The following is a 17,609-nucleotide window of genomic DNA, read 5'->3' on the forward strand; positions in this document are numbered from 1 at the left end:
GGCGTTACCAACATAAAAACCTAAACAGCCTATTTACAGCACATACAGGTAATGACAAATACACATCCCATCCTACCCACACTATACTATTTTGCCACATAGTCGCCACACCGGTTCACAAATTTGCCTCATTACAGCACTAAATTTGAGATGCCCCTGCAGTAGAAGTCGTCCAGCTGACTATGGGACCACTTTGGGATTGCTGTCTTGGCTTCATTGTTACTTGTGAACCGCTGTCCTGCCGGGAACTTCTTCAGCGGCCCGAAAACGTGGAAATCAGGTTGCTGATCCGCTTTCACTGTTGCATGCAGGCGAGAAATGTTGTCATCAGTCAGCGACGAACGTGGCGTCCCCGACCGATCATTGTCGTGCAAGACTTCACGGCCTTTGTTGAACTCTCAGCACCACCACATCACAGTTCTCAAAGCTAGACAGTTTCCCCATATGTGGGCTGCATTTAACTGTAGATCTCGATAGGCATTCGTCCCTTGCTCCATAGAAAACGAATCAGACTTCGTCGCTCTAACGCTGTGGACGTGTGGAAAGCAACCGCCATATTTAAGGACTGAGGGTAGCGCCGTGCGGCGGGGCTACCGGCAGACAAGGCCGGCACAAAGGCCCATCGCTGGGAATGACTTCGCATTTACAGCGGTAATTTGGCTGAAAAAAAAAATAAGGGCAAAGATTTTCCAATTTTGCCTTGTATATGATGCACGAAGATCACACTGAAATATTGTCACAGTGCTCAGCATTCGGCTTCACTTTTCGAGGCCGGAGGGGAGGAAAATATTCTAGGATTCCCGCTGATGGGAGTAATACAGCAACAAGAAATATTTATCCATTGACATGTATCGTCACAAGATGTACGAGGTGCATTCAAGTTCTAAGGCCTCCAATTTTTTTTCTGCGGACTGGAAAGAGATAGAAACATGCGCATTGTTTTAAAATGAGGCTGTGTTCATTGTCAATACGTCCCAGAGATGGCAGCACCGTACGGCAGATGGAATTTTACCGCCAGCGGCGAGAATGAGAACTGTTTTAAAGGCAGAACATCGTGTGACAACAAACCGAAACAACCTCGGGCTCGCACAAGCCGGTCTGACGACATGATCGAGAAAGTGGAGAGAATTGTTTTGGGGGATCGCCGAGTGACTGTTGAACAGATCGCCTCCAGAGTTGGCATTTCTATGGGTTCTGTGCACACAATCCTGCATGATACCTGAAAATGCGAAAAGTGTCATCCAGGTGGGTGCCACGAATGCTGACGGACGACCACATGGCTGCCCGCGTGGCATGTTGCCAAGCAATGTTGAAGCGCAACGACAGCACGAATGGGACTTTCTATTCGTCGGTTGTGACAATGGATGAGACGTGGATGCCATTTTTCAATCCAGAAACAAAGCGCCAGTCAGCTCAATGGAAGCGCACAGATTCACCGCCACCAAAATAATTTCGGGTAACTGCCAGTGCTGACAAAATGATGGTGTCCATGTTCTGGGACAGCGAGGGCGTAATCCTTACCCATTGCGTTCCAAAGGGAACTACGGTAACAGGTGCATCCTACGAAAATGTTTTGAAGAACCAATTCCTTCCTGCACTGCAACAAAAACGTCTGGGAAGGGCTGTGCGTGTGCTGTTTCACCAAGACAACGCACCCGCACATCGAGCTAACGTTACGCAACAGTTTCTTCGTGATAACAACTTTGAAGTGATTCCCCATGCTCCCTACTCACCTGACCCGGCTCCTAGTGACTTTTCGCGTGGAGAGCAACCGCCATCTTTAACGATTGAGAGCAGCGCCGTGCAGCGGAGCTACCGGCAGACAAGGCCGGCACAAACGCCCATCGCTGGGAATTTCGCATTTACAGCAGTAATTTGGCTAAAAAAGTAAGGGCAAAGATTTTTCAATTTTGCCTTGTATATGATGCACGAAGAACACACTGAAATATTGTCACAGTGCTCAGCATTCGGCTTCACTTTTCGAGGCCGGAGGGGAGGAAAATATTCTAGGATTCCTGCTGATGGGAGTAATACAGCAACAAGAAATATTTATGCATTGACACGTATCGTCACAAGATGTAAGGTTCGATGATGAATATGTCATACAGCAGAGAACTGCAGTGTTTTAACTCGAAGAAATTCCTAAGCTAAATTGCTAACTAATGACGTGAGGTCAAGTTCTTGCTTTACCATGAAACATGGTAACATGCTCACAGAATGAGTGTTGCAGACCAGTTGCATCGCGATCCTGGGCAAGTTCCTAGCGGGTGCGGTTTTCCGCTGCCTTCCCCCAACCTGTTGTGAAGTGTCAGGTGTGTATCTGTGTCATGTAGATGACTATGATGATGGGTGCATGTACGGTACAGTGTTGGGTTTGTGTTGTTATGGATGGAGGGAAGGGAGAGGGTGAAATCCAGTGTTGGCACACCACCGTCTCCTCTCGAAATGCATCAAGGGAGCCACCGAGCTTAACTTACCTATCCAATGGACAGATCACCATCTATAGTGTCACATGCCCTCCCTTCATAAATAACAGTGGAGACGCTTGGACATTGACGCAAAGACTGACGATCAAAAACATCACGCATTCGCTTGTCCCCCTTTTGCCGGGCAAATACCGAAAGCGAAAAATTTCCCACCACCGGGATCCAACCAGTGTACCTCCGAATCGAGCGCCACCAAACAGGCATGAAATCTCGATCTCTGCTACGAAGGCGGTAGGACTAAATGGGCATCATGAGTGGTCACAGTATTGTTTGACTCACGGGGAGGTGTCGCAGATATTCTGAAAAATCTGGATTATGAGACGTTGAAAGACCAACTGCCCACGAATTTCTAATGTTGGACGCCCGAATGAATCCGGAGCATACGCCCCACAATTTTTTGAAGTTTCTACTCAACGGGCCCTTAGCCAAGCAGGCCACCTCATGACCAGTATGCCATTCGTATGTTTACGTGACGTACCGCTGATGTAGCAGAAGGCAAGGCACTATTCAGGCAGTATTAAATAACATTCTGTAACTCCAAGCACCCGAACGCCGCTCCAATAGTCAAACGTCGCAGACAGCCCCGAACTCGACGACTCAGAATAATTATTCACCCACTATGATTACTGAAGGAATGCTGACGAGTCCAATGAACAAGTTCATTCATCCACCTGGAACCACCGCATCATAAACACGGGCTCCACTGCTTAAAGAACTGGTTTTCCGAGCTCACATTCACATTCAGTCATGCTGCCATCCTCTCCTTATCATACATTTGAAAAAAATGGAAACGGTGCAAATAAGGTCGAGAAAGCTGTGTGGAAAGCCTCACGCCAGTAAAAATGTCGATAATTCCGGGCCGTCAGGCAGAGGGATAACTATAGTTCCGTTTCCTGGCGCCGAGGCCCCTGAACACAATAACCCTCCGTTGCCTTCGCCACTACTTGTCCACATTCTGTTATCTTTTGGGGATGCTCGCTATTGGAATGGACTACGGAAGAATGGGGAACGGTTATTGCAGATTAGCCCACTTTTTTTTGGTACCTGGAGATAAGTCGTGTGAGCCTTGGTCAACGGAAAGCTCACATCGCGAGACTATAAAGCCACCAGCATCCGTGTGGCTGAACTCCTGGGGTGTGAGGGTAAATGGCTCAAGTTTGATCCTTATTAGTCTGAAGCAGGATCTTGGGCGCTGGGTCCCGGAGACCACACTGAAGTGGTGGGTCCTGGTTTATTTAATTTTCTATATATACATTGTCTTCACACAGCTTCATTATGGAAGATCTTCCACGATGGCTCACGGTTCCTTGACCTTATGCGACCATGTTGGTACCACAGAGCCGACGTACTCAAGAGGCCTGGATGTCAGAAGTAATGCTTAAACCTTCTTGAGAATTTTCATAGTGGACATCCGACTCCATTCCCTGAGGAGCGGCATGTCAAGTTCATTGTGGAGATGGTGGATCCGGGACCAACGAGGTGCCTGGAGTGTGCACCGAAACCACCCATTCTGGACTGTAAGGAGGCGTAAGGAAGAGAGGCAAACTGTACCCCAAGTCGAGCAGCCACAAAGAAACGCCGGGAGGATTGTTGCAGAATAAAGGCGGAATTTTGTCCTGGTCCGTAAGTCTGTGCAGGCAAGCATATGATAGATCTGATGAAGAAGGTGTAGCAGCTGGATTCGCTTCTCTAGTGCATGTGTATTAAAAGTAGCTTCTTATCAAGAATAATACCAAATATTAAACTCTGTCCGTCCAGTTCAGGCGATCGTGGACATCAGGGCGTCCTCGTGCAAACGTCAACACCTTCGTCTTTTTTGCATACAGTTTTGAGTTAATGTCAGCTGTCACTGGAGGCTGTTGATAACGGCGTTGACTCGTCGGCTACTATTAAGCAAAGACGTAGCGTCAGCAAATTGGGCAAGCATCACTCGCAGCAGAACTGGAAGGTCGTCAACATAGAGGACAAAGAGAATCGGTGACTAACCCGACCCCTGTGGGATGCCTTCCGAAAGCTGAGACTGGATGTGGGCAGCTTCCATGAGGTGAGTCTTCCGTGATTACTATCCCTTGCAGCATACTAAAGGATGTTTCACAACGTTTTGACGATGTCAAATTTGAATAACACACAAACTAACTGCGAAACAAAGTTGAATATTTTACACAACAAACGAAATTTATTCTAGTTTTTTATGAAGTTCTACGTTGGACAAACGGCGATCATTCACGACTGCACAATATTCGAGGCGTTTCACCCAGTTTTTGCCGTTTTTGACATATTTTTAATAACTGCCAGAGGAATACCGGAAATTTCATCGTGAATTTTATCTTTCAGCTGTTGTAAGTTTCTCGAGCAGTCGGAGTACACTCTCGCTTTCAATTAACCCCATAGGTATAAGTTGAAGATTATCGCGTCTGGATACTGCGATAAGGACGCAACGGCAGTAACAGGTCTTAACCACATCATATTGGCAAGTTCCAAGTGCACGACTGCACAATCAGACTAGTATCAGAAATTGATTGCGAGGGGTTAGCCACTTCCCTCCAGTGTTCCTGTTATACTCCACCATTTTGATAAATATGAGTTGCTCACAGGCTATTTGAAAGCTACCGGCACCCAAATTTAATTTACTAGTTTCCAAGGTCCTCATTTTCACATGAGATCAGCAGGGTCCGTAATCGGGTGCGTAATTTTGTGTTTTAATTTGTGCACAGACCTCTATTTGTACATTAAATTTTCACTATTGCTCTGTTGTGCATTTTATGTCACTTTACTACTGGCACTATTTTACATGCCATTGGTTGTATTGTGTTTGTCATTGTGGGTTTTTCTTTTATTTCAAGTACATCTGTATGCTACACTTCTTACATTGTTATATGATGTTATTTACAATTTTGTTCTTAAGCTATTGCGGTACTTATGGTGTGATGTATGGTGTTCCCCCTTTCAAGTTTTGCCTTTCACAGGGTGCTAGTTATTGAACTACATAAAAAAAATAAAAAATGTAAATTAGTTACAAATTACGGCGTGCACATCTGAAGGTCACTACAGATATTCGGTTTTAGGTTATGACATGCTCGACATGCCTGCCACCATTGGCGACGATGTGGGGCAGACGAATGGCGAAAATCTGCACAACCCGCTGAAGTATCAGAACATCGATGCTGTCGATGACCTGAAAGGCTGTTTTCAGCTCAGCAATGGTTTTGGGGTTGTTGCTGTACACCTTGTCTTTAATGTAGCCGGAGAATATGTATCCGGAGAACATGGCGGCCAATCGAGACCCATGATAGTAGCCTCTGGGTACCCCAGAGCCAGAATACGGTGCCCAAAGAGTGCTCCTCCAGGACATCAAACACTCTTCTGTTTCGATGGGGTCGAACTCCGTGTTGCATGAACCACACCTTTACGAAATCAGGGTCACTAATGATGATGGGGATAAAATCCAAAATATTCACGTACCGTTCGGTAGTCACAGTGCCATCAAGGAATATCGCACCGGTTGTTCGGTGACTAGACATTGCACACTACACAGTCACCCGTTGGGAGTGAAGAGACTTCTACAACGCTAAATCTCTGTCGCCAAATGCGTCAGTTCTGCTTATTGACGAACCCATCCAAACGAAACTGGACTTCGTCGCTAAACCAAACCATGCATGCCAAGACGAATTCCCATCATGCCCCGCGCCAACCGTGCAGTTTGAACGTCCTAACGCAAACCGTTCAGAAGTTCTGACGATTTTATTTCATATACTTCAATTATTGTCACCCTGTAATATAAGAGCATACGCATGTTTGTCATAATGTTGCTGTATAGCGTTGTCTGTAATTCTGCTCCAATGTAATTGTCATCACTTCCTCCGGCTGTCAGGTGTTCATCTAATTTCGATTTTGTTTTACTTTAAGAGTGTGTTCGCATGTTAACTTTGTAATTTTGTGTAATTTGCTTTTTTGCAATTATGTTTCTCTTGAACTTTATAATCGTTGTTGCTGTATGGCCCTGTAACCCAACACCAAAGAGTTACAAAATACCTAGGTAAAAGTTTGGCACGGTTAAACCAGGAGACATCCATCTTTGTAAATTGCGCGTTTATCGAACGCTTCACAGAGAAATTGCAAGTTCGCAAGCGTCTTGCCGCAACCAACTTTCCGTAACTAACAACGAAGGCTTGCCCGTAAACTGCTACGCATGCGTTGGAGGTACTCTGGAGTTCGAACGGTTTTCATGGGCCGTTTGACTTTCGATTCGATGCGCTTGCGGTTGCATTGAAGTTACTCAGACAATTCAATACTGTTCCAAGAGCATGAATTGGACACGGCGGCTGAATCATGAAATGCTTACGAAAGGCGTGTTGCAAGCGCATGACATATTCGCCGTAACGAAAATAGCAATCCACCGCGATCGTTATTATTTTATTTATTTATTTATTTGCTGCCAGTTACAAATGACCTGCCACCTTACTAAGGGTGGTCGTGGTTTCACAAAACTAATTTGTTCCTGTACAGAATGTGAAACTTATTTGTTATTTCTCATTTTTGATAAGGATTGATAATATTGCAGCTTTGAATACTTGCAGACTTAAAAGCAATTAAGAAACGAAAATCTTAACATTAACTCTTTATGAACAAAGATAGGAATTTATGAAGACAGAAAAGAGGTTATGACATAATATAACTTTAAGACATACTACGAGGGTTGGAACTTAAATAGTGGCAATTATTTATTCACAACCGATACAAAAGAGTTACATGTTTGCACGTGTTACTGTCTTTCAAAGTAGTCGCCAGCGTTGTGTAGAACCCGTTGCCAGCCATGTGGAAGGCGTAGTATACCGTTAGCAGAGCCTGTTCTGTTGATGGTGCGAATGGAGCGGTCTAAAGTTATGGTGATTCTCGTGTACGACTGTGATGGTGTTATCCTAACGCATTACGTTCCTCCACGGCAGACCGTCAATGCACAGTATTACTGTTCGTTTTTGGAGCACCACCTGCGAGCAGCTTTGCCAAAGAAGCGGTAACACTTTCTGGGCAACCCACCCATCATTTTGCACGACAATGCGCGGGCGCATACAGAGAAAGCTGTGGCTGCTCTTATCGGTCGATGAGACTGGGAAGTACTGTACCATCCACCATACTCCCCGCACTTAATTCTTTATGACTTTGATTTCATTCTGAAGATGAAGGAACCACTTAGCGGCATTCGCTTCAGAACTGTTCCAGAGATTCGACAGGCAGTAGACCGCTCCATTCGCTCCATCAACGGAACAGGCTCTGCTAACGGTATACTACGCCTTCCACATTGCCGGCAACGGGTTCTCCACAACGCTGGTGACTACTCTGAAGGACAGTAACAGGTGCAAACATGTAATTCTTTCGTATCGGTTGTGAATAAGTAGTTGCCACTATTTAAGTTCCAACCCTCGTATAAATTCGAATTTTTTTATAAAGTAAACTTCTATTTGATGGATAAATAAAAGATAATTTTTGTGGCGGCGTTCGTAGGGACAAACAATTCGCTGTAGAAACGGCCTACGAAGTTACCGCCACACTTTTAATAGCGGGCCGACCGGTCCGCTGGAACAGTGAACAGAAAGATGAAAACCCAAACACTCTGATTAAATAAAGTCGGTACTTATCTTTATTAACGAAGATACAGAAACAGTAATGAACTCCGTGTCTACAGAGATCTGTCTAGTTCGAGTCGGAGCGGCTAGGTCAGCGTCGGCTGACGACAAACAACAACTCTGCTGCGATGAACACACAACTGACTAGCAAGTACACAATTCGGTGGCGAGTATACAACTGAGCGGCGAATACAGAACTTTCCTAGCGCTCGCGACTCCAGCGCTTAAGAACCCAGAAGCCAGCGGTGGCGCGCGCAGACTAGCGGCGATTTCCTGTCTCGCTGGCGCTGCTTATGCGGACGGCGTCCGGACTTTGATGCTGCCAACCTTTTGGCAGCGGGCTCGGGTGGCATTACTGGCTAGGATATAACACTCCTCCCCCCCAAATCGCCGCACCGTCGTTGAATAATGACGTGGCGAGCGTCGTCGGCGGGGGAGGGGTCTGGCCGCAGGCGTAGCAGAAGAGACCGGGGCGGAGACTGTTGTCGGTGGCAGTCCCCGGTCCGCACCCCAGCATTGGCTGCGCGGGGCCTCTGGAAACACCGACTGAAAACCGAGGTCAGGGTGCACGCCTGTGACCACGGGCGCAGCTTCTGGTACTGGACGCGACGGGGCGTCGGGACCCACGAAGAGAGGCAGCGTCTCCTGACGCTGCGTCGACGGCTGCTGAGTGGGCGCCGGGCAAGGCGCTGCGGTGTCAGACTCCTTGGGGGTGCCCAAGGAAAGCGGCTGCAGGACAGGCTGCACAGCCACCGCTTGGGAAGGCGGCCCGGCTGAGGGGTCGACGTCCATCAGCTCCAAAGGCGGTGGCGACTGAAGAGGGACCGCAGGCGCCGGAGCGACCACCTGGGGCGCTCCCGGATGAAGCTGCGCGGGAGGCATCAACGGGACGGGCTGTCGGCGTGGTAGCGGCGACGGCTGCTGTTGCTGCCCTGGGGGCGGCAGCGAAGTCGGAAGGCGCGGCTGGAACCCACCGCGGACCAAATCTGTGGACAAAGAACGAGCGGCAGAATCCGGGCGGCCAGCGCGGCGCAACTGGTTCTGATGCCTCCTGTGCACCCCAGTAGCACCTTGAACAGTATAAAAACCGCGACCCTGGACACTTATCACGGTACCACGTTCCCAACGACGGCGACCGTGATAAACTCCGAAAAAAACGGCGTCGTTGCGCTGAAAACGCGTGCGATGCTCAGAAGCGGCGGGTCGATCCGGGGGGTGCAACAACCGTAGTAGGGTGCGATGACGACGGCCGTGGAGAAGCTCCGCAGGCGAAGGGCCGTCGCGTGGCGTGGTCCGGTACGACGACAGGAACGTGATGAGGGCCTGCTGACGAGAGTGCGTAGCACGAAGGCGGTCCATATGATCCTTGAATGTGCGTACAAAACGTTCCACTGCACCATTCGATTGAGGGTGGAACGGCGGAGTAAGAACATGGCGAATGCCAGTGGCAGAACAAAAACTTTCAAATTCAGCAGAGGTAAATTGTGGACCATTGTCAGACACCAAAACTTCTGGAAGACCCTCAATACAAAAAATTGAAGTCAACGCCTGTATAGTTTGTGCAGACGTTGTAGACTGCATGGGCACAACAAACGGAAAATTACTAAATGCATCTATCACGATGAGCCAACGAGAATTCCAATATGGACCAGCGAAATCAATATGTACTCGCTGCCAGGGACCGGCAGGGCGTGCCCACTCAAAATAGCGTTGAGGCGGAGCAGCTTGGTGTTCGGCACACGTCGAACAATCTGTAGACGTCTGCGTAATCTGCTTATCAGTGCCGATCCATGTACAATGACGGCGGGCAAGCTGCTTGGTGCGGACCACTCCCCAATGACCTTGATGCAACAAGTCGAGGACCTTGGATTGGAGCACTTGGGGAACCACTACACGAAGCTGGTCATTCTCGGTGCGTAACAGCAAAACTCCGTGCGAAACAGACAACAGATGACGTTGCGGATAATAGCGACGAACCACAGGATCCGATATGTCCTTTGCCTTGGACGGCCAACCACGTTGAACAAAACGTAATAGTAAACTCAGATGAGGATCCGTAGCTGTCTCACGTGCCACCTGACGATAATCAATCGGAAAATCCCGGAGGGATTGATGCTCATCGGCGTCAATCTGATGGCAAGAGTCGTCAGAGGAATCGAAGACATCATCCGCAGCAATCGGCAATCTAGAAAGCGCGTCAGCGTTTGCATGCTGAGCTGTAGGGCGATACAGTATCTCATACTGGTATTGTGATAACAAAAGAGCCCAACGTTGTAGTCTCTGAGCTGTCCGCTGAGGAACTGGTTTAGACGGATGAAACAGTGACGTCAGGGGCTTGTGATCTGTTACTAAATAGAATGGTCTACCATAGAGGTAGTGATGGAATTTTGTGACACCGAACACAATAGCCAACGCTTCCTTGTCCAATTGGCTATAATTACACTGAGCTTTGTTTAGCAATTTAGATGCGAACGCAATAGGACGTTCGGTGTTACCGACTCGGTGAGACAACACAGCACCGAGGCCGAAAGAAGAGGCATCACAAGCTAACACCAGAGGCTTGTTAGGGTCGTAATGGACCAGACAACGATCATTCAATAAAGCCTCTTTAAGCTGCTGAAAGGCTGATTGGCAATCAGCTGACCACACAAACGGAACATTCTTACGGCGGAGACGATGCAACGGTGCAGCAATCTGTGATGCATTAGGTATAAACCTAATATAATATGTCAATTTGCCAAGAACTGCTTGCAATTCCTGCAGATTGCGAGGGGCGGGCAAATCACGAATAGCTGCTAAATGTGACTGGGAGGGAGGAATGCCTTGAGCATTAATAACTTGTCGCAGATACTCCAACTCCGTAAGGAAAAATGAACATTTATCGATGTTGCAACGTAGGCCTGCCTGAGACAACACTGTAAACAAACACTCCAAATTACGGAAATGTTCAGCAGGCGTCCGACCGGACACAACAATATCGTCTAAATAGTTGCAACACGATGGCACATTAGCCAGAAGTTGTGACAAAAAACGCTGAAAAACAGCTGGAGCTGACGCACAACCAAAAGGCAAACGCAGAAAACGGAACAACCCCAACGACGTGTTGATGACAAAATACTGTTGTGATTGCTCGTCGAGGGGCAATTGCAAATATGCTTCACGGAGATCAATTTTGGAAAAGAAACGAGCTTCCCCTAACTTATCCATCAGCTCGTCCGTTCTAGGCAAAGGAAAAGAATCAATGACAGTCTGAGGATTAACTGTCGACTTAAAATCAGCACACAAACGTAACTTGCCAGACGGTTTCTTTATAATAACTAAGGGAGAAGCCCACTGGCTCGCTGAAACGGGTTGAATAACACCGTTGGTTTGCCAACGACGAAGTTCATCTTCTACAGGTGCCCGGAGGGCGTGAGGCACTGGACGAGCACGACAAAATCGAGGCTGAGCATTATCTTTTAACGTAATATGAGCGGCAAAGTTCGCAGCACAACCTAGTTCGTCTTTAAATATGTCACTGTATCGTTTACACAAATCGGTTATGCTGTCTTGAGGAACAACAACAGAATTAATTTGCAACACATTGTCTTGGATAGACAGGCTAAACAAGTCAAAACAGTCTAATCCGAAAATGTTTACACTGTCTGTAGCGCGGAGCACTGAATGAAACTGTTTGTGTATTGCCACGGAATGTGGCTGTCACGCTACATACACCTAACACAGGAATTTGTTCTCCACTATAAGTAGCCAAAGAATGTTTTACCGCTGAAAGTTTAGGGCGGCCGATAGCCGCATACGTAGCACTATTTATGAGAGTCACAGACGCACCAGTGTCTAATTGAAAATTGAAGGTCTTATCCTGGATGCGTAGCTTCACAAATAGTTTATTACACTGTCTCTGGATCGGTGCAGTGGAGGCGGAAGACACAAAATCAGCGCGTTTAGCGCGTGTTCGCTGCTTACGACAACTCGTGGGTTGGGCGGGTGGAACAACAACTCCCGCTTCACTTGCAGTCTGTACATTACTTTTTACAGCGTTGGAATTACGCTTGGGTTGCATAGCAGAGGGCTGGGTGGGTGGCGTATTGCGAACAAGTTTATTACCCACACGAACCGTGGAAGAGTCTTTAAACGCGACCTTCTGGGCGGGCTGGCTTTGAAGAACATGAATATCCATGGGCTGGGCAGCACTAGAATTGTTCTTGCGTTTACGCAAACAAACAGTCTGGATGTGTCCTTTCCTTTGACAAAAGTGACAAACCGCGTTTCTTAACGGGCAACGTTCACGAGGATGAGCAAGAACACACTTAGGGCAAGACTTAACTCTATCATTTTGCACACGCGGCTGACGAATGTGTTTAACATGACGCGGCCGGCTAGTGTTTACAGTCTGACTCTGCCGGTGGGGCCGCGGGCGTGACATAACTTGCTTAGCACAGGCAATTTGAGAAATACATGGCTGATCTAACTCACACTCAGCATAGTCAAAAGTATCTTGGGCTTCAATGATGTTCATCACAGTCTTTAATGACGGGTCAGGCAACTTTAAGATAGCAGCACGAATACGAGAATCTGCAATGTTTTGAGTAATAGCGTCTCGTAACATGACATCACTGTAGGAAGCTCCACACACACAATTAAATCGGCACTGACGGGTGAGGCCCCGAAAATCTGTTAACCACTGTTTATTAGATTGATGTGGCAGTTTCTTTAATCTGAATAACTTGAATCTGGCTGCTGCCACATGAACTCGCGACTCGAAATACTCAGCAAGCTTGTTAACAACAACGTCATAGTCTAAAGCTTCTGGCTGGGATTCCGGGAACAACTTACAAAGTAGTCGATAGATTTCCACGCCTGCAGTGGAAATTAAATAAAGCTGCCGCTCAGTACCTGTGATTTTGTAGACTGTCATGTGCGCCTGCAACTGCGCGAAATATTCTCGCCATTCTTCTCGTGATGCATCAAAAGCACGGAAAGGTGGTGCTGCCTGTGCTTGTTCCTTTTGTGTTGGAGGATTAGCCGCTTGTTTGGCGATTGCTTCCACCAGACTTTGTATTTGCTGACTCTGTAACAAGATCAATTGTTGTAAGTCGGCAGACATAGTGAACACAAATTAAACCAGCCCCCAAAATTTTATCTCTATAATTAGTAGAACAAGAACAAGTTGAACCAGCCCTGCACACGAGGTCGGAAGTCCTCGTCGCCAGTTTTGTGGCGGCGTTCGTAGGGACAAACAATTCGCTGTAGAAACGGCCTACGAAGTCACCGCCACACCTTTAATAGCGGGCCGACCGGTCCGCTGGAACAGTGAACAGAAAGATGAAAACCCAAACACTCTGATTAAATAAAGTCGGTACTTTATTAACGAAGATACAGAAACAGTAGTGAACTCCGTGTCTACAGAGATCTGTCTAGTTCGAGTCGGAGCGGCTAGGTCAGCGTCGGCTGACGACAAACAACAACTCTGCTGCGATGAACACACAACTGACTAGCAAGTACACAATTCGGTGGCGAGTATACAACTGAGCGGCGAATACAGAACTGTCCTAGCGCTCGCGACTCCAGCGCTTAAGAAACCAGAAGCCAGCGGTGGCGCGCGCAGACTTGCGGCGATTTCCTGTCTCGCTGGCGCTGCTTATGCGGACGGCGTCCGGACTTTGATGCTGCCAACCTTTTGGCAGCGGGCTCGGGTGGCATTACTGGCTAGGATATAACAATAATAAACATTTATGAAATTGACAAAATTCTGGAAAATCGAAGTGTAAACCATAACCATACTTTTAGAAATTACAAAAACAGAAGATAGGGAAGATCATAAAGGGCAAATGTCCCTTCACCAAGTGTGTATGACGGTGAATGTTTCCGAATTGTCCATCTTTTTTTTTTTTTGCTTGAACCAATATGACATGATTACTGACCTGTATGTGGGGTAAAACTTGACACTCGACACGACTGACAGACGACACCGCCGTCAGTGTATTTTGTCTTTAGCGCACACTATTCAAATTTGGATTCGACGAAACATCGTGAAATAGGCTATACACCAATTCCTCCTCGGGCTAGGCCTTTCTTAAGATGGTTAACCAGCTGCAGTAACGCAGTGGGACGTAATTAGGCTCCCCGTGTAACGTTCGCATGCTCTCTCCTGTGTACTGTTTCATTCAGCTTCAGGGCAACTTCCCCCACAGCTATGTGCTAACGTAAAACTATTAAAAACGGTTCTGGTAATCCAAGCATGTACTGTTCCGTAATAAACTACTGGTACTTGTTTTCCAATGACAAACTCATCTTCTTATTGTTTTCATTAAGGGACGTAGAGAGGAGATAAGTTTTTCATTGCAAGATACAATCATTATAAAAACAATTACAGGCCGCGAAAAAATAATTACATTCCGCGAACTTCTCCAGAGAGTTGGGAACGAAATACGCACTGACTCTGCAAGGGATGAACTGCTTTAATCATTATAGTTGCGCGTGAGTTAATTTCATGTACACATCTCCAGTTATCAGCCAGCGACTGAAGCAGTTGCTCGTTTCCAACCCTCACCTTCGCTCTACTGCAACCTAGTTTTTTTCTTTTGGATCATCTATCTTCTGATTGGTTTGATACGAACCGCCACGAATTTTTCTCCTGCGCCAACCTCTTCATCTCAGAGTAACACTTGCAACCTACATCCTCAATTATTTGCTTAACGTATTCCAACCTCTGCCTTCCTGTACTGTTTTTGCCATCTACATCTCCCTCTAGTACCATGAAAGTCATTTCCTGATTGCTTAACACCTGTCCTATCGTCCCGTTCGTTCTCCTTGTCAGTGTTTTCTACACATTCCTTTCCTCTCCGATTCTGCGCAGAGCCTTCTCAATCCTTATCTTACCAGTCCACCCAATTTTCGATCTTCTTCTGTAGCACCACATCTCAAATGCTTCGATTCTCTTCTACACAGGTTTTCCCACAGTACATGTTTCACTACCATGCAATGCTGTTCGCCATACGAACAGTCTCAGAAATTTCTTCCTCAAATTAAAGCCTATGTTTGATACTAGTAGACTTCTCTTGGCCAGGAATGCCCTTTTTGCCAGTGCTACTCCGCTTTTGATGTCCTCCTTGTTCCGCCAGTTATTTTTCTGCCCCGGTAGCAGGTTCGAATCCTGCCTCGGGCATGGATGTGTGTGATGTCCTTAGGTTAGTTAGGTTTAACTAGTTCTAAGTTCTAGGGGACTAATGACCTCAGCAGTTGAGTCCCATAATGCTCAGAGCCATTTGAACCATTTGAACCAACCCCGGTAGCAGAATTCCATAACTTCATCTACTTCGTGACTATCAATCGTGATGTTAAATATTTCGCGCTTCTCGTTTCTGCTACTTCCTAATACTTTCGTCTTTCTTCGATTTACTGTCAATCCATACTCTGTACTCATTAGACCGTTCATGTCGTTCAGAAGATCATGTAATTCTTCTTCACTTTCACTCGGGATAGCAATGTCATCAGCGAATCGTATCATTGATATCCTTTCACCTTGAATTTTAATCCAACTCCTGAACCTTTCTTTTATTTCCATCATTAGTTCTTCGATGTACTGATTGAACAGTAGGGGCGAAAGACTACATCCCCGCCTTACACCTTTTTTGATCCGACCATTTCGTTCTTGGTCGTCGACTCTCATTACCACCTACTGGCTCTTGTACAGATTCTATATCACATGTTCAAAATGGTTCAAATGGCTCTGAGTACTATGGGACTTAACATCTGTGGTCATCAGTCCCCTAGAACGTAGAACTACTTAAACCTAACTAACCTAAGGACATCACACACATCCATGCCCGAGGCAGGATTCGAACCTGCGACCGTAGCGGTCACGTGGTTCCAAACGGAAGCGCCTAGAACCGCTCGACCACACCGGCCGGCTATATTAAATGTCTATCCCGATAGCTTACCCCTATTTTTTCGGATTTTGGAACATCGTCGTCTATAGAACACTTAAAGGAAGCTCATTTTAACTTTTTTTTCCTGTCCGGAGGAGAGTATTTTACGAAGTCTCCTCCTATGCTACATCTACCTGTTTGACAAATATTGTGTGGCCTTCCCCATGCTCTCTCTTTCTCTGTGACGCTCCCACTCTCTCTCTCTCACTCTCTCTCTCTCTCTCTCTCTCTCTCTCTCTCTCTCTCTCTTTCACCCTCTCTCTCCTCCTTTGTAATTGTTATCTGTCTTAATAAAGTTAACGGCAAGTCGCAGCGAAAATAGAGAATGAAGTTTCTGTGTCCAGTAACTGTCCCCCGTGAACATGGTACGGATTTTCATATAATTATGCAATATTTTCCTTCGCTTCTAAGCACGTGAAATGTGTAAATGTTCACTAATTATGTTTATAGAGTTGATATATTTCATTTTATCGTTACATAATTTAACATATTTCACTATAATTACACCTTTTTGCATACTTTAACTTTACGCAACATAAAATTACATAATAATGCTTTTGTAACCTTCTTTATATTTCCCTACCCTGTCACTATGCTCTTACCTTAGAAGTATATTCGAATCCGACCTACCATAAAAGCTGAAGACAGGAAGTGAATTACCTCAAAAATCACCTTCTGCGGCAGTAAATCCTGGTTAAGTGCACTTAGATTTGCTTTATGAAGCACATTCTGGTGCTTAATTTTCTGAGATTCGTCATTTCAGTTACAAAAAGTGGAGCCTACACAGCGTGTAGAATTGTAGTAGTCATTAATGTGTTTAGTAAATGGTTTGCTGAGCTGTCTACATTGGCAGAAGGGTCAACTGAAGACTAACGACCCGAAGTTTTCCAACTACTAGCAACTTCTATCAATCCGTAACTAGCGGGAGTGTGCAAAAAGGAAAGTTTGTCAAATATGAATCGTACTTCGTAAGAATTAACAACTGTTTGTATTCATGATGTCTCGTTTTTGCATCAAAATTAATCATCTAGCCCAAAATTTAGGGGCACGGTGTATAACGCTTTCCTTACTGCTGGACGCTATGAATGCATACCACTTAGGGTGAACATTAATGAAACAGACAAATTACAGGGGCGGATTCCAGACTGGAATAGAAGGAAAAGAGCTCCTATGAACATGTGTCCGGCAATGCTTGGTTGCCACAGTAGATGGAGCTGACGAGTGAAAGTTCCTTGACCACGTGCCTTGCGTTGCAAGCTGTTTATATATATATGAAGATTACCATCTTAATACCTCTGTTCTTTCGAAGATGTCCGAAAGAACAGATACCATCGGAGACTGTGCAGCTCGTTAGAATGAAATTACAATTAAATCAATACAATGAAACTAATCCTCTTAATTGCATACAGAGGTTGATATACATCAATGGGGACAGATGAAAATGTGTGCCCCAACCGGGACTCGAAGCTGGGATCTCCTGCGTACATGGCAGACGGTATATCCGCCTGAGCCACCGAGGACACAGAATATAGTGCGTCTGCAGGGACTTATCTCTGGCACGCCTCCCGTGA

At 46.3% G+C, this 17,609-nt stretch overlaps 1 protein-coding gene across 1 annotated transcript in view; it reads left to right on the forward strand.

The window, feature by feature from the left end:
- The window catches only part of LOC124550796 (neprilysin-1-like), a 487,987-nt gene that overhangs the window by 285,035 nt on the left and 185,343 nt on the right, over window positions 1–17,609 (forward strand). Inside the window, exon 12 of the mRNA XM_047125521.1 lies at window positions 8,832–9,059. Within this exon, the coding sequence (XP_046981477.1) occupies window positions 8,832–9,059 (228 nt within the window). The remainder of the gene's footprint in view (window positions 1–8,831; window positions 9,060–17,609) is intronic.

The sequence above is a fragment of the Schistocerca americana genome, chromosome 9, assembly GCF_021461395.2.
Source record: "Schistocerca americana isolate TAMUIC-IGC-003095 chromosome 9, iqSchAmer2.1, whole genome shotgun sequence".
Classification (NCBI taxonomy): Eukaryota; Metazoa; Arthropoda; class Insecta; order Orthoptera; family Acrididae; genus Schistocerca; species Schistocerca americana.